Source organism: Sodiomyces alkalinus, assembly GCF_003711515.1.
Source record: "Sodiomyces alkalinus F11 unplaced genomic scaffold SODALscaffold_1, whole genome shotgun sequence".
Taxonomy (NCBI): Eukaryota; Fungi; Ascomycota; class Sordariomycetes; order Glomerellales; family Plectosphaerellaceae; genus Sodiomyces; species Sodiomyces alkalinus.
Window position 1 is genome coordinate 6,670,209 of NW_021167079.1, and position 21,338 is coordinate 6,691,546.

Below are 21,338 nucleotides of genomic sequence, written 5' to 3' on the forward strand. Positions count from 1 at the left end.
CCCAAATAACGCGAGATCGGTAGTATTGTCCTCTTTCGCAACGACGGTCAAGTAAACTGATTGTATGTATGTACCTATTCCAGACCCGAGTTCAGCTAATACCCAAAGCCCCTGTGTGGTGTGGCCATCATTCTTCGAGCTTGGCTTCACCGAAACCCATGCGGCACCTCTGCACGCACACTAGTAGAAGATAAAAGGAAGGGTTCATCAGTACCAATGGTGGTAATTTATGACCGGTCGAACACAGTGACGAAATCTCCGAAAGGGAGGATGGAGACTAGAGTCATGCCAGCTCAGGAAGCTCGGATCCGCAGTTGTTAGCATTTTTAAGAGCGACTTACCGAAGAGCATCCGAGCTGTTTACCCATCCGTGGTTGGCCTGAATACACTGCCGTACCCCCGGATATTATGTACGTACTCCTCCCCTGAACTTGAGGCAAATGTCGGAGCCGACATCGGTTTCTGGGACAAACATCCACATTGTGCGCACGGACCTTGTATAGGCCCCTTATGACGCTTTCAAGTATCGGTCCGTCCCCAGCCCCCAACTTTATCTGGATCCCCCGCTCTGTTCAAGACTCTTACCATTTCCCACTACCAATTTTTCTGATTGCTCCAGCTCAATTTGTTAGAAGCACTAACTATTACCATCTGTCATCTGCCTTGTGTCCCCTCCCCTGGTATTCGAAAGACGCACGCGCCTTCGAGCATGAGCTACCCTTCCGCACAATGAATAAACACTGGAATGACCGTGCCGATAAGGACCTGTTCTTTACTATATTAAACGTCAAGAACATAGGTGTCATTAGCGGTTCGGAATGGAAGACGATCGGTAGCCATTTGAGATGCCTTGGGTACGGCTTCACAAATGAAGGATGTCGGTATGTCCACTCATGTCATGTTCGCGTTTCTTTCTCACTTCACCGGCCCCTGGCCGTCTTATCGTCACGCCCCAACAGCCCAGCGTGTGAATCGTAGGGCGAGGGCGCGTCCTCCCAAGGCATTTCCTTCTCCATGCGATGATATCTCATCCTCCACAAGCATCTCAAGAGAGTACCAACTAATAGTACACAGTCAACATTTTCAGGGCCTTCGTCGCTCTCAGCAGAGATCCGAGGTCATTGGTCTGGCTGAACAGTTAAGGCTCGATCCGACTCAGAACCCCATCACCCGCCGCCCAGGCCCGGGCCGCGGGAGGCCTAAGAAACAGCAGCAACCGGCGAGTCAAAACTCTCCCGCTCTGCCTTCAAGACTTCCACTTCCTAGCACGATGCCGAATATTCCTCGGGGCCCCAACGGAACCCAAGTCACAAACACTCCCCAGGGTCCCAACCCTTTCCAGGTGTCCGGCGCTCCTCAGGGCTTCCACGCTCCCCAGGGCTTTCGCTCTCCCCAAGGCTTGCATCCCTCCCAGATATCCGGTGCTCCGCCGATCCTCCAGATATCCAATCCGGACTTGGGCCAGGGGTCCAATGTCTCTCAAGGCTCAAGGTGCCCTCGGGATTTAAGCGCCCCCCAGGTTTCAACCACTACACAAGATGCAACCACTGGCCAGAGCGCAACCCCCTCTCAAGATTCAGCCACTCTTCAGGGCTCAAACCCCCCACCAGATTCAACCTCTGCCCAGAGCTTAGTCCCGCCTCAAGGCCCAAACAACCCACAGGGTGCTAATATCCGCCAAGCGTCCTCGAGCGACATTCCACGATCGGGCTTGGGGTCCGTCTCAGGGCACAGGACCGAGCCTGCCACCGCACCCGCCCCAACTAACCCGCCGGGCAGGGACACCACCAATGGCCCCACCGTCGTACCCCACAGGTCGCCCGATGCATCGTCTCATGCTCCTCCTCACCAAACCGCTCCAGGCCCCGCGCCCGATAACGGCATTCCTCAGCCTCTCGCGAGTGAAGAGCCAGAAGAAGACCAACATGTCGCCAAACGACAGAAGCTGGCTCCGGCGGAGGACCATTCTCTAGATGACGAGGCCGTCTTGGCACTGGCGGCTCATGGCAACTCGCCGGCTGTGACATACCCCTCACCAACCGAGTACTCGCAGGCTGATGCAGACCACACTGGCGACCTAGGCGAATCTGACGCGAACCCATTTAACTATGGGGGAGCATAAGACTTTTGCCAGAATCATCGCTTCAATGCTAAACCTATTTTCTCGCCATTCTTATTTTTAGAGACAGAGGGACACTGGGCTCCTGGCATTCTGAGTTCTCTATCATGCCGCTTTGACTTTCTGCGTCTGTATCAATGGCACATGATTGGGAGGGATTATAATGATAACGTTTGGATGGGCTTTTTGTGATAGTGAGGGGGCTGAACCTTGAGGCGCCAATGGCAAATGCCCATAGTGTTTCAGCGGTTGAGACGACTTTCATCTTTATGTCGTGTTCAACAATGTCTGCAACAGCCACCTTTGTTCTACCATCATCAATCGCCCATCGTCTCTAGTATTTTCAGAAGCAGAGATACATCCTTTTATCCGTAGTTGAAGTCTCAAAGTGTTGCTGCGTCTATCACCTGCAATCTTTATTCATGGTACAGAAAACACCTGACCTGACATGTCTTACAAGAAATCTCATAGATGTCTTATATACACCTTTAGCTTGACTCTGGAGTTCACTGTTCAATCCCCGGGTATATTCCAACATACAGCATAGCAGGCCCAGTATGCTTCTGTCTTGAAATATGAGCCATATAGACGACCATTTATTTAGACAGTGTCCCAATTATTCATAGATCGATATACAAGGGTGTTTAGATCACCTAAACTAAGAGCAGTATAATGATCTTAGGCAATTGTCATCTGTATGCTTCATGTCATCCCAAGTCTGGCATACTGAGTTAGGAAATTCAAATCCTATAGCTACCTTACTTTGAGCACCGCATAAGCTACAATCCTTTCTATTCTTCCGTACTTGGACATCTCTGGCATCTACTGTGATAGATTGCTTCTATCATGCCTCCGGGATTTCCGTACTATCCCGAATAGCCAACTAGGCACAGTGAGTCAAGCCTTTTAAGTCTTCCTTCCTTCCTTCTTCCTTTCTTATTCGGATGCCTCCCTTCCTTGTTTCATAATAGAACCCAAGAGCCACTGTTCTAGGTCCTATGATTCTCCAGTCACACTCACCTGTTCTTCTATAATTCTCCAGTCATCCTTCACTCACCTGTTCTTCTACTTTTCTACTCTCCATCTCTTCTTATCACTAAGCAAAGAAGAACCTAAGCACAAATACAGGCATATCAGTGAATCAGAAAATCCAACAACATGGCATCTAGTCGGCAGACGATGAACTGGAATGCCCAGGTTCACGAAGATATCCTTTTAGCCATTTTCTCAACTGGTAAACTGAGCAGCACTCAGATTGCAGCTATCATGGCCCAGCTTGCAGAGAAGGGATATACCTTCACAGAGTCCGCACTTCGGTAGGTCACTTTCCTCTCACTTGTTGCTTCTCTGGCTTTCGGCCTCCTGCTCTCCCTCCGCCTTTGTTTTCTTCTTTATTCTGGAGGCAATCCCGCCCTTATATTCCCAAGCTGCACACCACCTCCTTCCTAACAGAATCCTCATTGTCTTCCCACTTCATATTGTTTTCTTTACCATTCTACACTCCAAAAGTGCAATTTACCCAAGATGCCCCCAAAGAACGCCAATACTACTGTCTGGGACGACAAAGCACGCTCAGATCTCCTTATTGCTGTTCTCAACACGGTCAAACCAACCAAGCAGCAATGGGATGAAATCGTCGCCAAAGTGGAAGCCAAGGGCTACCACTACACCCCAAATGCCGTGCAGTAATGCATCCTTTTACATTCCCCATGGCTCAACATTATGCCAGCTTTTGTTCCAATGCAGCACTCACTAACATGAAGCCCCTATCTCTCTGACAAGGCAACACTTGAACAAGCTTCAGAAAAAGATGGCCAATGGTGGAAGTGAGCAAAGCACCCCTACCACCCCTGCCAAGAAGCCTCGTGGAGGTAAAGGATCTACTCCTGCCTCGAAGCGTAAGGCCGCACTCAAGGCCGAGGACGGCGACGATTCGTCGGAGATGGAAACGCCGCTGAAGAAGAAAACTCGAAACAAGGCCCAGGCATTTATGTGAGTCAATCTGAGATGCCGTTGAGGCCACTCTCTTCTAACCGAACCAGGGGCGACGATGAAGACGAAGACAGCAAGTTCAAAGTTTGACCTGTCCTGTCATTTCCAATTCGTCAACACCCTCAACCTCCTGAAATTGGCTGCACTTAGTTGGGCTGATCAAGAGCCAAGAGCCACTTGAGGATTCGCAGGAAGGAATATGGCGATGACGGATATTGTATGGCATGAAGGACAGTCACAGCACTCTAGATACTTTGCTTCTTTCATTTTTCTTTCTCATCTGACAAGGATGACTCCATGCTTCGCAGCATAGCAGAACGGGGACGAACATTTCAGCTACAGGGCTCAAGCAAAGCTGCAAAACACTTTTGGGTGATCACATCATGACAAGAGAAATAACAGGGTCTCTCAAGACATTAGATTTCTTCCCAGTGACATGCTCCTCGTTGCTTGGTCTTTTACATACCTTGTTCCCATATGGCCTGTTTCTCTGATATTGAATATACCACGGCCACTGCACTCATGGCCCGGGCTATATTCCACCGAGTGATAATGATCTAGTGTAAAGACCTGCAACGGAACAATCTAGCATACAAGTCTAGGTAGTGTAGGTATGATTTAGGGGCCTTAAGCATTCCATTGACTCGGCCAAAGGTTCCATTGATATCGTCATCCGTATGATTCCGAATGTTTATGCATACATCGAAACCATCTCCGAGTCTCCGACACCTTCTGGTATTCAGACCAAGGCTTAGTTAGTTCACCTAATTAGGCTTCCAGTGTCTTTGAAACAGGTTAGACAAGTAACAACAGAATATGTTCCACATTCTCAATCTCATATTGCTTTATAGGTACTTGGCTTGTGCTTGCAAGCAAGCCCAAGTCAAAAGTGGACAAGGCCTCTGAGTTCAAGCAAGCCGGCCCCTAAGGTGTACGTTACAATCTAGACAGGCATGCATTGATTCACAATATCGCCGGTCCAAATTTTGTCCCGAGTATCATGTCTTCATAGATTAATGCTTTATGTAAAAGTTCAAAGGTTATAGAAACAGCAAGGATAACAGGTACGAGGTCATTACTGTCCCTACCCCTTTCCAGAAGTGAAGTCTAATAACCCCATGAGTCCTAACAAGTCGTCAGCTCAAATTCCCCAGTTGCGGCGGACCTTCCATACCACACTTATCTCTTGAGTTTTATATGAACAGGAGGAGAGCGCTACTTTCGGAGCGTTCTTTCCATACCGACCCTCTGAACCTCGAGATGTATCCCTCCACCCCAACATCTCATCCGACATCACAACCCCGAGTCTCAACCACAGCAGTCAAGTCTAAGTTGGCTTCGGCACCTGATATCATCTTCTACGGTAGTTCTCCCCTCCAGGCAAGTATTCTGTTTGCTTCTTCCAATTCATGGCATCCAACTTCCTCTCTACCATTGAACAACCGACTCCCTCCACGGCCAAGCATATCCAGTTCCTTCTTGCCTGGCCAAGAGTATGGAAGTGATATCCTCTCTTGTGACCAGAGCAGATGCTATGCCTTTCAAGAGTTGGTTCCAATCCTTATACACACTGCATTCATCGCTCGACGGTTAAAACATTCAGCTGAATCACTTGATTGTCGCTTTCAGTCTACTGAAGCGGTCTTCTCATCCCCAGTCCACCATTCGCGCCCTAGCAATCTACTATCTCACTTTCCACAGTATCAATGTGGCCGGTGTTAAGCCTAGTTTCCCCATTTAACCCTGACGGGATCCCTTCCGATTTCCTTTTCTTCATGTCTGTCTGGTTTCCATGCTCTCTATCGGTTTTTATCGATGCTTTGTGGGGGACCCTCATCACAATGTCTCCGACTCTGACAAAACATAACAGAACTTTCCGAATCGTCTAGCGAGATGGCTCCAACTGCTCGTGAGGAAAGCAGTGGCTGGAGCGTTCAGGCTGAGCGGGACGTCGCCCTGGCTGTCTTGACCAGCGAGTACCCCGAGGGCAAGAAGATAGACTGGTCCCGTGTGAAAGAGATGATGGATCAGAAAGGCTATGCCTTTACTCAAGGCGCCATGAGGTAAGTTGGGCCCTTTATGCAGACCTGGCCCTCATTTAGAACCCCAGGGCCGCTATTTTCTTTTTTTCTTCTTCTTATTTTTTTTTTCCTTTTCTTTCGTTTGGAGTCTCATGTTACAGCGAAACTGCCTTCTCGTCTCGCAGCCTGAGCTAATCCTTCTTTCTACCACTAGTCAGCGTTGGACCAAGAAGATTATGAAGCAGTGGCGCGCCGACGCGGATCTCCCCCAGAGTTCCCCTGTCCGCAAGCGCGGACGTGCTGCCGGCAGCGGCAATAAGAACGCTAGAAAGGAGACGACCGCGGCCGCTATGGATTCGGGCGACGACAACCACGCCTCGGACAGCGGTCCAAAGAAAGCTCCCCGAGCTAAACGCGTGAAGAAGCTCAAGACGACGAGAAACGACAGCCCTGACACCGACGGTACCATTGACGCTCCTACCTCGGCCGCAAAAGAACTGGGACGCACCCATGGGTCTGCCAAAGAGGTGACCAAGCTCGAGTCGGACTCGGAAGAGTAAGTGCGCCCAAAAAAAGCTCTCAGGAGTCAGCCCTGGGTTATCACTTCAGGGATGGCATATGAAACGGACTTCAAACTGATGTACATGACTAGGACGAAGCATCTCAAATATGAGATTTAGGGCGGAGTCTCCAGAGGTCAGACGAAGGAATAAGGTGAGCACTCAGAAGTTGGGCTCTATGTCGCCGTCGGGATGGATCTTGGTCACGGAGTAGACAAGAGTTAGCGTCATTCTGCCCTACCTCTGAACGGTCCACCACCTCCGTCATCGAGGACCGTATACGGATTTGCTTTCCACCGGCATATCTTCCCCTTAGATTTGAGCTTCTAGCACTCCGAATTCAACCCCCCAAAACGGTATACCAAGCCATGCAGAACCAATTTGGTAACTGTGACCGTTCAACCCATTGGGGACTCCCGTAAATCAAACCTCGTAACTCCTCCAATGAATTGCCAAGGAGGCATGAAATGACGTATACTGAATGCTGGGCAAGACGACTGAGATACTAGGAAGGGCTGCAGTAAAGAAAAAGAAAACCACGGCGTCGGGGAAAGGGTAAGTCAGCTGAGGATACAGCAGACCAGGTCTTAAAGCCGCCACCCTAGAGAGAAAGGCACGCAGAGCGCGGGGATAATGAGCCAGCATTGGGCATATTCTAAGCCGGCACCTAATGTTGGTGTGTGACCGTGTCTATTTGACCCCTTATCCCCTAATACAAAAGCCAATCCCTCAACGCCGTGGGTTTCATGACCGAGTAACACCAATTACCTGTCTCACTCTCCCAGAACATTGTCTGGATTTCATTTGCCGTCCAGTCTTCGTCCTTCGCTGGGGCTCTTCTTTCCGGGGGCTGGGGACTTGTTCTCCGAATCGCCTTTCCTCTTCACAGCGCCGCGGAGTGTCTGACCCTGCCCGGCAAAGTGCGGACGGTTCGCGTTCTCTTTCTCCCGCTCCTTGTCCTCTGCAGTCTTGACCGGCTTGATCTCGTAGCCTAAGAAAAGCTTGTTCGGGGGTAGGCGCAGTGGCATGGGACCGTTGGTCCTACGCGGGAGCGGAACTGAGGCAGGCGGGTTGGCTGAGACGCCCGACACGGGCGTCGCGGCTTGTGGCGTGGCCGTCTTACTTCCCTTCTGAGGCTTAAGCCGCTGGCCCTCTCCGTAGAAGTTGGAGATGGATGTCGTTGCTGATGGTGCTATGGCAGTATAGTTGATGGACTGCGCCATGGTCCCCTGGTTGTGAAGCAAGCCGCCCGCTGGAAGGTTGCCGCGACCGCTCCGCGGCGTGCTGGTGCCGCTACCACGAGGTTGCCGTTCTGGCTCGACATAGCCTACCGGCGGGCCAAAGTCGACTTCGACGTCCGTCTCAATCATGCTGACACCCATCTTCTCCGTTTCGGGTTTGACTTCCAACACGGCTACGTCGTAGATCTCGTCATTGTATTCGAAGTTGAAGACGTCTCCCTTGGTCAACGTGGCAAAGTTCCTGAACGCTTTCTCTAGCACGGCCTTGGGGTCGCTGATGTCAAGGAAGTTGACAGATTGCGGCTGAAGCTTCACATGTCGGGCGAGCTCGAGAGACGTGGTCTTGACCTGGATGAGGTCGCCAACATCGAGACCTAAGGTTTGCATCATCTGCTCGATCCTGTCAGCGACGGGTGCCGAGAACGATTGCAACCGGTAGGAAAGGAGCCCGGGAAGATGTCCGTATCACGCACCCAGTGTGGCAGGTAAGCTTTTCCCTCCTCAGCAACAAATTCTAGCACGCCAGCATGTGAGTGCTTCCCCTTTTCGCCATTTATGATTTCCATGAGCAGCGGCCACTGCACGTGCAGCTTTGAGACCTTGTCTAGAGCCGATGGAGGGAGAAAGATCTTGGAGCCGTAGTTGAGCTCAGGTCGCTCGGGGCCCGGGGCAAAAGCCATAGGATAGCATCGGTAGTATTCGTCGAAGCGCTGGACGACGGGCCTCCGGCCGCCTCGGGCGAACTGATACATGTCGCCTTCACTGGGGTCGAAGCGGAACTGGGAAATCCCGAGTCAGCAAGCGCCCAAGAGACGAGCAGGGCAAGGGCCCGTACCATGATGGCTAGCTAATCCGACGTCGTCGGTGTATCGGCAGCTGCAATGAGAGGTATTGACTGGAGCTACTCGTGCAGAGGAAAGAAGAGGGTCAAAACGGCTTTGCGTATCACACGTGTAGTGGTTTCCAGTGGTGAAGAGCCAGCATAACCAACTGGAGGTTTCTGGAGGGACTTGGAAGTAGTCAACATTGACAGGTGGAGAGGTGGAGAGGTGGAGAGGTGGACCTTTTGAGCAAGAGAGCGGTGGCAGCTTCACTGTTGTGGTTCGATAGGATGACGAAAGACTGCCCCAGCTTTTCCTAATTATGCATCAAGGTGACGTGGTGCCGGGTACAGTACGCTGTCTGGCTGTCTGTGTACATTATGTCACCGTTTGACTCGCGAAGGTTCCACTGTGTGCAGTGGAATGCAGAGTACTGAGATCACAATGAAAGTACCTGTACCTGCTGGAACGTTGAATGCCCCACCCCCCAAGAGGGGGCCTACATGACAGTGAAGCAATTTCGATGTCTAAATATAAGCTATGCATGGATACCTTGTGCTGCATCACCTCCGAAGCTTCCACATCTCCAAACAAGCCAGCCTCTCTGTTCAAGACAAAACAAATCTTTGACTTTTAACCGGATCTTCAAAGGAAAATACTTTAGCCCATGGCATCGCGGCTTTCAGCAGCGCGACCCAAGCGCGCAGGCGAGAACTTTGCTCGCACCCACCACCTCGATGATGATGACCGCGATTCTAAGAAAGCCAAATTCGACATTCGCAACCCTTCAGCCCTGGCCCCCGATGCACGGGAAGAGGACGAAATCTTAGATGCCGACGTTATTGGCACTGGTGCCGCCACCAAGCGAGGAGCTGTCAATCTCGATGGCTACGACAGCGACTCGGACGTCGAGACCTTCCACGAACGCGCCGAACAGCGGTCAAAGGGCAAGGGAGATCCGAACATCCTAGAACAACTTGACAACTATGACGCAACCGGCCGTGGTGCGAACGGAAAAGGCGGCACAGTCAACGAGGATGACGACGAAGACGACGACATGTTCGCTGGGGAGAAGGACGAAGGCGAACAACGCACAACTCCTCAGGAGGAGGACTCGCTCGCAGCACGGAAGAAGCGCAAGGAAGTCCGATTTCTCGAAGACGAACTCATTCAAGGCCAAGAAATGGAGAGCAAAAGCGGAGGACAAATAAGTCTGGACGACGCAGAAAGTAGCGATGATGAGCAAGACCTTGCACTGGCCATACAAGAGGAAGGCATAGACGAGGAGGTGGGACTGGGCGGCTTGAAGCGCAACGCTCCCAAGGTGGAGGCTTTCAATATGAAGGCCGAGCAGGAGGAGGGCCGCTTCGATGCCAACGGGAACTACATCCGGAAAGCTGTTGATCCGGACGCCGTGCACGACCGCTGGCTCGAAGGCGTCAGCAAGAAAGAGATGAAGAAAGCCGCTGAGGCCCACGAGCGGCGCGAGGCCGAGGCGCGACGCGCCCGTATGGCCGACGACTCGCTTGTCACGACGGATCTGCTGCGTACTCTCATCCTGCGGCTCGAGAAGACCGAGACACCGCTCGAGGCGTTGGCAAGGCTGGGCAAAGGGAAGGCAAAGCAAAAGAAGGTCCCCAAATGGAAGCTCAAGAAGCAGGCTAAGGGCGCGGAGAGCATGGACGTCGACCAAGAGCAGCAGCCGCCGCAAACAGACGCCGAACAAGCCAGGATCAAGGAGGCCATTGACATCATCACCGACGCCGCGGACAAGCTGCTGAGCCGAGACCATGCCGAGATCTATGACCAGGAGAGGGAGCTGCTCATTCGAGAGTGGCAACGCGAATCAGGCGAGGAGTGGTCAGAACCGCGACAGGAGAAGAGCGAGGCGGCAGAAGATGGCGGGTCGGCCGCTGCCACCACGATGTGGGAGTTTCGCTGGACGGACGGCCGAGACACCGCCGAGAAGCAAGGGCCTTTCGATACAGCCACGATGAAGGCCTGGCAAGATGCTGGCTACTTTGGAGAGGGCGTCGAGTTTCGAGCTGCCGGCGACGAAGGCGCCTGGACCCGCATCGGAAATTTCGATTGAAACTTTTGAATGCACAACTACTTGTGATCACCAAAGAAAAAAATGATCAAACCAAAGTTAACAATGGAGAAAAGGGGGGGCCGGGGAAGAAGGGAAGACGGCATCCCGATCCAAACGCTACAGGAGAAATTGGCAACAAGCGTTGCTTGTGACGTTCACCGTCTCTACCTAATTTTCATGATCCTACAGTGCAGGTCTCTATTCCTATCCCTGCGTACCAGTCCACGCCTATTTCAATACCCCCAAACGCCAAAACCAGACCAAGTCCAAGGAACACTTTCAGCTCACATCCATCGCCTCGCCGTGGCCGTTGGTCACAGTGAAATCGACGGCGCCGTCGTTACCTATCAACCTCTTTTCAGACTCGCTGACGAACTTGACGCTGCGGGTAGGGTCGTAGAACAACTGGAAACTGCGTTGCACGTCCGCGACACCGACTTCCTTGGCCTTCCGTTTGGCCGAGATGAGCTGCGACGTGGTGATCAAGTTGCTCGCGTAGCGGAGACCGGCCTCCTGGCCAATCTTGGTCAATAGGGCCATGGCATCGGGGGACACATCGACCTCTTCCTCCTGTGCCCGGATGGTGAGGATCTGTTGAATCTGATCCGAGGAGTATGGGTGGGTATGGATGATGACAACCCGGTCCAAGAAGTCGAGGGGGAGCCCGTGGGGGCTTCGGTAATCTGTGCCACGAATGCGGGAGTGGCCCCTGTTGCTTGCCATGATGACGATAGGAGCAAGGTCGTCCTCGAGAGCGCGGTTGATGTACGAGAATGACTCGATGTCGAGCATATGAACCTCATCAATGAATAGAACGCCGGGCACAATCTCGGCCTTGCCCTCCTCCTTCCACTCGCCCACCTTGGTATTGATCTGGTCTCTGATTTCGCTCCGAATTTCGCCCGTGTCGCCGGAAAAGAGGGCCAGGAACCCCTGCGTTCTCGAGTTGATGACGTCAATCTCGTGCAGGGAAACGGTGTGGACGATTTCTTTCCTCTTTTGCAATTCGCCGTCCGGGCACTGGAGGAATTTGGTGTCAACGCCCATGGCGTCGTAGTCACGGGAGCGAGCGTATGAACGGCCCAGCTTTGTGATCTTTCCAGACGACTTGTCGATGGAAATGATGTCTCCGGCCATGACACGCTCCTTGGTCATGGCATCAATCATCTTCGTGCCCATATCATACACGGCCTCCATGTCGGTGGTCTTGATGGTAAGCTTGCCCTGTTTGGCGCCGCCAGTAGCGCTGCGGTCGATCTGGATCTCCACCACCTCGCCCTCCATGATCTCACTCTCCTCCTTGATGCGCACACCGATGGATTTCCGGAACGCTTGGGTCAGGGCTTCCGTCTTGGACATTTCGAGAGAAAAGATTTCCGAAGCGGCGAGGCTGGTAAAGGGGACGTCGGGGCCCAGGGACTGGGCCATACCCATAGCAATCGCGGTTTTGCCGGTGCTTCACATGACATGCTTGTGTCAGCTGAAGACAATAAAAAAGGAAGCCTAAAGTGGGAGCTCTGATGTATGAAGACAGGCAATGCGTAGTCGGTGTGTATTTACCTAGGAGGCCCAGCAATGAGAACTGCGCGACCAGCGATTTTGCCTTCCCTGATCATTTGTAGAATCACAGCGGCCGCTTTCCTGGCCTTTTCCTGGCCTACAAGGCCCTGTGACGACGGGCGCGGTTCGAGAGATGTGCCATCTACTCCAAGACCTCGGATATGGGAATGCGCGGCGATGAGATTGAGCCCCCGGAGCTCTTTCGATTCGGAAACCGTCATTACAGGCTAACAAAGTGGCAATGCGTGAGCTCAATGGGGTGACCGCAGCTTACGGGTTTTCACAAGGTAGACTTACTGCAGCCATCTTAGTAGGTAATGTGTCTTGATTTTCCGTACCGTAGTGACTGATACTGATGGTTCCAAGGGATAATGGTTGAGCTTGATCGTGGGGCAGGAAAGGCTGATTGATGATGTAGGAGCTCCTTCGAATTAAAGAACTCGGCGGAAAGACGTGATAGAAAAAATGAGTGGAGTCTGGGCTGGTGTCAGTACCTTGTCGGTACGTACCTCCAGCACTGTCCGTACCCCCTGCCTTACACGTGGACAATCAGTCCTGACACCGCACGTCATTACAACGTTAGATACAGAAAGACGATAAACTTTGTATGGGCACACTATTCTGGTCATATATACTAAGGTTTGGAGGGAGGCACCTATTGTACGGTTTAATTGTGCCGCCAGAGTCTGTTGGCTATTATACTGAGATTACAGTTCAACACAGCGCCAAAAAGCTCGCACGATTTTGCTTTACACAGACTTCAGCGCCGCCTGGGAAGTCAGTGATTGCATCCTCTAAATGTGAAACTGCCACCATGATGTACGTAGAAGAGCGCATTTGCATTCAAAATCTTTAACTGGGCACACGAGTCCCATCCAGGGATACATTTAAAGTCGGCTATACTTACCTTACCTACCTACGCCGGAAGGGGGGGGGGAGAAGGGGGGGGGTTAGATCAGAGCTCGAGCACATAATTTTACTCTGACCCGAGCCAAGTCAGAGGTATAGCTGTCTACATAAAGGTGCAAGTCGTACGACAGTCTGACCAGTCATCGGGCTCTGGACAATAAACCCCTAATAGGAAGCATGATATTCAGTCCGTACCTTACCTTAGGTGCGCTGTGCTATGGCGTACAAAATAATATACCTCACCTTACCTTCCTTACCAAACCAAGAAGTACTCGCAATTATGTACCTACCTTAGTACGGAGAACCTGGGTGCTAATCGGCAACCTGCAGAGGACCCTGGGCTGTCAAGCTCTTTTTGCACCCTTCTTTATCACCACCCACACGCGACTAAATTTGAATACTCCTCCTTTCCTCTTTGTTTGTTTCATTTATCCCTCCACCGCCTCCTTATACGCACAATAAGCTTCTCTGGACTTCACACAGTGCATTGAGACTCGTTCAGTTTGCCTATAGTCAGCTCCGCTATCTTAAGCATGCCCATACGGGCGATAACTAGGTCGTCCGAGCTGGCTGCTGTCCGCAACCTTGACCGAGTTGCCATGGTGCTCATAATCACAGATTGAACATCTCCGGCTCCTACCCTGTTTGGTCTATACGACTTCCGTTTGTTATTTGCTTATTTTGGCTTCTTAGATACCCCTACTTCCTTCCCCCTCAACCGCGTTTTCCTTCAAAATTCCTCCATCGTACCTCCTCCATTGTCGTGTCTCTCGACCAGACTGCGAAACGCGTCGACGACGTGTAAAGTAACGTTCTGAGCGAAACCGATAGCTCCGCTGCAATCCAGCTGATTTAAAGTCTGCCTCGTCCGAGTGTCCATTTCAAGCTTTGCGCATCATGTCCAACAGAAGGCCAGAGACGGAACGCCGCCGCTCCTCCCAGTTTGATTTCTACAATCGACGGGATGGGGAAAGAGAGAATGACGATGACCGGAATCGAGACGATCGAGTAAGGAACACCAACCCTGACCGCCTACCACCACACAGACGGCCCTCTTCCGATGACCAAAATCACCCGGCTAGAGCTCCGAACAGCCGGACGTTGGATCCACCGCAAGGTAAGAACACTTCCTGCATACCTAGACATATCGCGGGGGGAGGGGGCGCGGGGGTGTTAAGTAAGAGGGCGAAGAAGCGTCTAACTGACCGAAAATTCTGACCAGCGCTACAACGCTCATCGACAGCACCCAGTGCGAGTAACACGAAATCGTCGACCAAGAGCTCGCTCGACAATAACACGATGAAATTCAACGAGGGACTACGCCCCGCAGTCAGTTTGCTCACGGCGCGAGTCGCTCTGAAGAGGAAGAAGGATGTTGTAGATCAGGAAATGGGGCGATTGAAGCGCGAGCGCGAGAAGACTGAGTCGAAATTTCTGGATTTCCCTTCCGTCCGTGACATGCACAACCGCCAGGCGGAGGAATTGCAGCAAAGAGCCCAAGACATAAAGAAGGAGCTGGACCTCAACTCGGATCGGCTGAATTCGAACATGCAATCATTCGCCTCGACTCTCCAGCAGTTCTGCTCGAATGCCGCTTCCAAGGCGCTGAAGAGTGGTCACACCAGCGCACACGATACCTCCGTGACTCTAAAACTCGAAGCTCTTGTCAACCGTATGTCCCAGCTAGAAAACCAACTCACCGAAGCGACGGACGAGATTCGGTTTCTCAAACAAGAGAACGAGACGCTGAAGTCTCGAGTAAATGAAGATTTCAGTACCATCCAACAAACTGTGGATGCTTTGACTGAGGGACACTCTGAACTTGACAAGAACATCAAAGATTTGAGAGCTGAAACGAGGAACATCCAAATGGGAGGCTCGAAATACTCTGGAGCCGACGCGCATATGCAGACGGAGCAGCTCACCAGGCTTGCAGGCAGGGTGGAGTACATTGAGACATCGCTTACTGAGCTTGATCCCGACTTTGTGCAGGCCGCCTGTCATGATTTCACCTTGAAGCTGCCCCAGGTCCAACAAGAGCTTGATACGCTGCGGGCTGAAATGGAGACCAACCTGACATCAGTTGACCAGGCAAGTGAGGCACAGGAGAGAATCATGGCCGACGTCAACTCACTACGGTCTGAAATGGTCACCAGAGGGCAGCTGCGGGAGGCTACTGAAAGGTTTCAATCGTCGCAGAGGAACATTGCCTCAACGATTGGGCGGAAAATGAACGAAATGCAAGAACATATTAACAAAATGAAAGAGCGCCTCCACCCACTGGAAAGCGATGGTGGCCTCCACAAGACAGAACCCGGAAAGCCGACGACTTGCGAGGGCGGAAGTGCACCGGATGGGAGCAAGCCAGACGCGAGCTGGAATAGCGAAGAAGCCCGGATTCAAGCGCTGGAGGCGGCTCGGGCGGCTCGAGCTGCTCAACAACGACATGGCACGCCCACGCCCACGCCCCCGCCCGCACCCACGTCCAAGCCCGCTCTTATTGTATCTACTTCGTCTCCGTCTATATCTACTGCATCTGAACTCGCTGCGGTGCGTGAGGAGATACGATCTCTCCAAGAGCAACGCAAGGCCCAGGACGAGACGTACATTTCTCAGGCCCGAATGGCCAAGGTTACGGCATCAACCGAGGAAGCCATACAGAAGCTATCGGCGCGAATCCAGGCCGTAGAAGAAGCCCAGAAAGCGGCAGAATGTTCGAACCGGGAGGAGCAGGAGAAGCATAATCTGCTAGGAAAGGTCGAATGGCTGGGGCGAAGGATGCAAGAGAACGACGTGGCGCGCAGCACCTACGAGCACACACAGGCTTCTATGCGGCAGGCGCTTAACACGCTAGAGGGCAAATATAGCAACCTTACGACGGAGGATCTAATGAAACAGATCATGGACCATACGCAGCCCCACCGGCCGGTCGTTAAAATGCTAGAGGCTCTTCAAGCGCGGGTATCCGTTCTAGAGAGAACGCTTAAGGATATCAACTCTCAGAACGCGGAACATACAGCCAAAAAGCGGAAGATAGACGCGCTTGATAGTTTGGAGGGAGAGAAGTAGAAGATAAAAGGGGACTCTACTATATATTCCTTGGGAGAGTTGTGTATAATATGGCTCTTATAAATACTATCGACCAACGTTAAAGCCTATAAGGCGTATACGAGTATAAATAATAATATACCTTACTAAGGGTAATTAAATAAATCAATAATATAATAAGTACTAAGTAGAGTCTATTAAAAGAGGTTTTATTTTAGAGAATTAGGATACAGAGCTTTAAACTTATACGATTAAAAGTCGTATATACTATATACTTAAATATATTCTAATTTTTCTATTTATTTTAAATTAAGTAAAAATATTCTTAAGCTTAGTATTATAGAAAGTTAACTAGTATAGAATATTTAAATATCTATTCTTAGTATAGGAGAGTCTATTTTTTATAAAAGTAATAATATCGTAATTTTTTCTAAGGTATAATAACATAATAAAGACTTAAACCTCCTCCCCTAAATCGCGGTTTAGGAGGATCGTTAAACTATAAGATACGCCAGTACGTATAGGTACCTTATACGTGCCTTCGGTCTTGCTATCCTCAGGTACCTTACCTTAGGTACAGTACGTTAGATTTCTACTGCCTTAGTACTAACCTGGAAGGTAATCAACAGGCGGGGTGATTGGAACCACAGGGCCCAAGTCTCGTCCGTCGTCGACTTTTCTTCGTCCCATCACAGTCCCATATCGAGAATCACAGTATCCTCCTACTTCTCTTGATGAGAGGATGCATACTCCGGACCATTTCAATCACCTTCACTTTTATCTCTACAACCCAATCTGTATCCAGACACTTCTCTAAGCTACTGTGCGTTCTTTCCCAACATTAGCGGATTTAACAGACGTTCTCTGGTGTCTGCTCGCCATCTTCGAAGCTTCGAAGACAATCATCGCAGCTACCTACACTGCCAACGCATGACATGACATGCTCTGTGGCCCTGTGGATCATAGCAGATCCGTCCAGTAATATTCTCCGTTCTCCCTGGCATCTCCAGTGTCGCGCCCCGTCACTGACCCATCCACCCACCGGGTCATCCATTCGGGTCTAGGCAAATCGTCTAGCGAGCGCCTTCTCGGGATAGCACCAGGCTCACCCAACACCGGACCGTGCGGCGGAGATGCGTAGTGGTTGTGATTCAACTTCATTACCTGCTGCATGCACTTCAAGACCCGCACGACCCTGCCCGGCACAATAGCACTCACTACCTTACACTTCACATACCAATTCCCACCTAGCTATCCATCTATCAGCCAGGGCTTGCTTATTCTTCGACTTTTGCGATTCCGAGCAAACAACGCAGACCGCCAGCACGCCCCCATCTACACATTCGCGTGTTGTCTTCCCCCTCAACCGCCACCGCCGCAGACGACAACGTCGATAGTACCAAACCTTCGTTTATCAACAACTCCTCACTACCTTAGTTTGGGAGGTAGACACTCTAAATATCGAGATTTTAAAACTTTATACCTCCACGAAAACGGCTATATCATTTACTCGTCGTGCCCAATAAACCTTTTTTTTTTTTTTTTTTTGCCTTCCGATTGTTTTCCTTTCTCTCTTTGTCGCGAGCAAACCGATCAACCACCAAGTTGACGAAGCCGAACCAAACGACGACGCTCGACTGCGGCGCCAAGTCGTGCACACATTTTACGCGACATTTCCTGCTCTTCACGTCGAGAAGAACTCGGCGAGTGCCCGTCGAACCGTCGTGTGCTCCCGGCTTGCTCTCCGCTGGCGTCGCGTCCCATCGCACTTCTCTCCCTGTCGCATCCCATCGCCTCATCACCCTCTCGTCCTGTCCCCCTGTTGTCAAGGTGGGCAACGCCGGAGAATCCAGCGCTCTTATTCTGTGGGCTAAGGAGAGGAGCTCTGTGCTCTTCTCCAATGCCCCCTTCTCTCGTTCCGTCGATTCAATCAGCCAATCCATCATTCATTCGTTCCCCCACCCTTTCACTATCTGGCGACGCACGCCACGACGCCCTTTGTTTTCGCGCCACGCCGCTCGAGCTGTTCCGGTAACGAATTCCGATTCGGCCTGCTGCGCCGACCGTTTCCTCGTCGCGGTTTCCTGCTTCCTGTCAATTTGCAGCCTCCCGTGGTCTTCACAACGCTCCGCAAATCCCGTGTCGCGTCCTCCCATGCTACGGGGCATGCCATCACCGTTAAACCATGGATGCCGCCGTCAAATCCATTCAGTACTTGACCCAGAATCTTTTGCCCGACCGGCCATATCATCTCTCCAAGCGCCCGGACAAACGCTATCGCGTTCCTCCAGACAACACCAAGTTCATCGAGGAGCGCGAGTGTCAGCCCCTCCAGTACATGACCTTGCTGAACGCTGACCGCGGTCTCCTCTTCACCCGACCCTACTACGACATGCGCGAAGAGCCACCAACTCCCAACCCTGCGAAGGAGGCTGGTGTGAGGATGGAGAAGAAGGCCGTTACCAAGCTGTCTTTGAGCGACTACAAAAACAAGCAGAGGAAGGCTGCCGAGTCGCCGTTAGATTCTGGGTTCCCAGTCAAACCGGTAGTGGTTCGGAAAGATGGACCCGGTGGAAAGACCGGCAAGGATGTCAGCAAAGTCGACGGTGACAAAATCGATCATCGCGATACGTCAAGAGACGCCAACGCGATGAGGCCCCGCGATGGCCCGAATGACGAGATGTTTGTTTTTTCCGTCGTCCCACCTCCATCAGCATTGTAGTTGAGCCACCCAGCTAATACGATGGATCATCCACAGACACAACTCCGCCGATGCGAGACCGAAAGCGAATATAGAAGCCAGAGATACCCCAGAAAAAAGAAACCGGGCAGACGATTCAGATGAGATTCAGAGGGCACAAAAGAGACTCAGACCTGAAGCGAATATTGGGCCTTCCGAAGATAGATCACGGACATCCCGGAATGATCCATTGAAGAAGAAAGAACCGCAGCCGCAGAAAGATCGGGCAGCATATAAAGACCCGAAGCCCCCCACTTCATCTCTACCCAACGGGCGAGCCATCTCCAAAGACTCAGTTCGTTCGCGCGCAGAAACACCGCCGACCCGCGCTCGAGGCGAATCGATTAACGGCGCTCGGCCCAGCCCTTCCGCGCCACCAAAAGGCACTCCTCTCAAAAACGACCAGCAATCATCCAGGACGACGGTGCCGCCGCTTCTTTCTCCTCTCCACTTCCCCATGGGAAGTTCGCAGGAGCGACCGAAGGAGAAGAGGGGGAAGGAAGAGGAAGGCGACCTATCCAAGTCGGTGAAGACGGCCAAAACATCCCTGGCCAAACCTGCCAGGAGAGAGAAATCTCCTGTGAAAATCCCCCCACTCTTGTCTCCAACATTACCGCCTGCTCTTGAGGAAGAGCTTGCGCGGATAATAAAGACAGGACCTGCGAAAACCGTCGCATCGGCACAACCATTAGACTCGGCTGGCAACATTCGAAAGTTGAAGCCGCTCAAGCAAGAAGATGATAATGAGAAGGTCGAGAAACCCAAAATAGTGAACAGAGACAGAGAGAAAGACGGTACGCGCCGCTTCATTGTTACATTGAAGTGCGGCAGGAAGCATTCGAAAACCCTCAAGCGCCTCCTGGCCCTTCCACCCCCAAAGAAAGAGCGCTCGGCTAGTCTTGGGGCGGCTCCCCCGCAAGCTGTAGCCAAAAAACGGCCAGTCAGCGGAACGGAGTTGGTGGGGGACTCTATCGCAGTCAAGAGACCAAGGACCTCCGACATGGCTTCTTCGTGGAAGCTTGCGGCCCCCTCGACACCGCCCAAAGCCGCCGGTACCTCCATGTCCCGCGTCGCGTCAACCAGCTCCCAGGTGCCCACCCCTGGCGACATGCACCACAGCGCTACCCCCGGCGGCGATCGGCTGCCCTCCAGGCACGAAAGTCGGGAACCGGTCGACCCTTCACGAATTCGGCAGCTGCGCGACCGTCACGAGCGGTACAAGGAGCTGGGTGGCAAGCTGAAGCACAAACGAGATGCGCTCTTCCCGGCAAAGACAAACAACCGCGGCCGACCGCCGCCCCTCTCCGACCACGACCACAAGCTCAGCATCGCGCTCTGCCTCGAGAGCGCCATGGCCTATATGGTGTCGTTCCGCGCCGTCTTCGATTCCCGTCGCCACGAGAACAAGGCCCAGAACCCGAACCAGTGGGAGACGATTCTCCCCCTGCTCGACATGATCCGCCATGACGTGAGCGAAGGCCGCCACCGAGCACTGGACGCGCTCCAGCTCCAGCTCAGGGGCGTTATCCTCGAGGAGCTCATCAAGTGCTACTGGTCGCTCGACCCGGCCAGCCACGCCATCCGCATCATCTACTTCGAACGCCTGCGCTCTTCGGTATGGAAGGCCGCCGCGGAGGCTTCCGGTCTGGTCGACGAACAACGTATGCGCGCTAACTTTGGCCCGTGGACCGGGGCCGAGGAGGCCGTCGGGCTGGGGTTGCGGATCGTCAGGAGATGGGCCAACGAACAAAACCTCGATTGGAGCCCCGAGCTCAGCTTGCAGGCCAATGGAACTTAGGGAAGGTCCTATAGCCTGCGAGCTAGACCGTCGGCTTCTTGTCGCCACTAGGCTACCTCTATCGCAGCAATGGCTCCGTGGGCCGAACGGCGGGAGGAAGGCCAGGTTCAGCGGAGGACGCGCTGGCAGAGACGCGCTGACGAAGACCCTCACACCACCTCTTGTGTAATCCATCCATGTATTATGATTTTGTCCTATTTCATTCACCATCTCGGACCGGTTTGACGGCGAACGGCACGGCGCAGAAGAGCACAACACGACACCGCCTAGCGAACGCGATACGAACAAGATGAAGACACAACTGTACGAAAAGGCGTTTCTACGGATATATCCCACGGCTTTCCCGGTTTCCCGTTCTTTCTTTCCGAGACATCGTCACCCTCGTCACCACCACCTACGACTGAGGCGAGGTCTGGGAGGAGGAGAGCGTGTTCCTC

The 21,338-nt window shown here is 52.3% G+C and overlaps 8 protein-coding genes across 8 annotated transcripts in view; 5 read left to right on the forward strand and 3 right to left on the reverse strand.

The window, feature by feature from the left end:
* Positions 1-475, reverse strand: part of SODALDRAFT_355761 (hypothetical protein) — a gene marked incomplete at both ends in the record, with an annotated part of 1,204 nt that extends 729 nt beyond the window's left edge. The window contains 3 exons of the mRNA XM_028613854.1: positions 86-169; positions 246-277; positions 419-475. Coding sequence (XP_028471354.1) covers positions 86-169; positions 246-277; positions 419-475 — 173 coding nt within the window. The remainder of the gene's footprint in view (positions 1-85; positions 170-245; positions 278-418) is intronic.
* A 369-nt stretch (positions 476-844) lies between these two features.
* Positions 845-2,122, forward strand: SODALDRAFT_375712 (hypothetical protein; the record flags this gene model as incomplete). The annotated part of the gene is made up of 1 exon (XM_028614764.1): positions 845-2,122. Exon 1 carries the CDS (start codon positions 869-871, stop codon positions 2,120-2,122), a length of 1,254 nt encoding a protein of 417 aa, XP_028471355.1. The 5' UTR covers positions 845-868.
* A 1,521-nt stretch (positions 2,123-3,643) lies between these two features.
* Positions 3,644-4,201, forward strand: SODALDRAFT_319975 (hypothetical protein; the record flags this gene model as incomplete). The annotated part of the gene is made up of 3 exons (XM_028609490.1): positions 3,644-3,804; positions 3,902-4,111; positions 4,162-4,201. The coding sequence occupies 3 exons, from the start codon at positions 3,644-3,646 to the stop codon at positions 4,199-4,201; spliced, it is 411 nt and encodes a 136-aa protein (XP_028471356.1).
* A 3,291-nt stretch (positions 4,202-7,492) lies between these two features.
* Positions 7,493-8,965, reverse strand: SODALDRAFT_305660 (ubiquitin fusion degradation protein; the record flags this gene model as incomplete). Its single annotated transcript, XM_028609015.1, has 3 exons — positions 8,769-8,965; positions 8,407-8,712; positions 7,493-8,326 (listed from the first exon to the last, which is right to left on the reverse strand). The coding sequence occupies exons 1-3, from the start codon at positions 8,769-8,771 to the stop codon at positions 7,493-7,495; spliced, it is 1,143 nt and encodes a 380-aa protein (XP_028471357.1). The 5' UTR covers positions 8,772-8,965.
* A 456-nt stretch (positions 8,966-9,421) lies between these two features.
* Positions 9,422-10,846, forward strand: SODALDRAFT_355766 (hypothetical protein; the record flags this gene model as incomplete). The annotated part of the gene is made up of 1 exon (XM_028613855.1): positions 9,422-10,846. One exon carries the CDS (start codon positions 9,422-9,424, stop codon positions 10,844-10,846), a length of 1,425 nt encoding a protein of 474 aa, XP_028471358.1.
* A 279-nt stretch (positions 10,847-11,125) lies between these two features.
* Positions 11,126-12,627, reverse strand: SODALDRAFT_269150 (transcriptional regulator; the record flags this gene model as incomplete). Its single annotated transcript, XM_028607643.1, has 2 exons — positions 11,126-12,302; positions 12,407-12,627. 2 exons carry the CDS (start codon positions 12,625-12,627, stop codon positions 11,126-11,128), a joined length of 1,398 nt encoding a protein of 465 aa, XP_028471359.1.
* A 1,673-nt stretch (positions 12,628-14,300) lies between these two features.
* Positions 14,301-16,384, forward strand: SODALDRAFT_319980 (hypothetical protein; the record flags this gene model as incomplete). Its single annotated transcript, XM_028609491.1, has 4 exons — positions 14,301-14,323; positions 14,362-14,432; positions 14,559-14,987; positions 15,021-16,384. The coding sequence occupies 4 exons, from the start codon at positions 14,301-14,303 to the stop codon at positions 16,382-16,384; spliced, it is 1,887 nt and encodes a 628-aa protein (XP_028471360.1).
* A 2,045-nt stretch (positions 16,385-18,429) lies between these two features.
* On the forward strand, positions 18,430-21,046 carry SODALDRAFT_41807 (hypothetical protein). Its single transcript, XM_028615354.1, has 2 exons — positions 18,430-19,045; positions 19,122-21,046. The coding sequence occupies exons 1-2, from the start codon at positions 18,549-18,551 to the stop codon at positions 20,899-20,901; spliced, it is 2,277 nt and encodes a 758-aa protein (XP_028471361.1). The 5' UTR covers positions 18,430-18,548; the 3' UTR covers positions 20,902-21,046.
* The last annotated feature ends 292 nt before the right edge of the window (positions 21,047-21,338 follow it).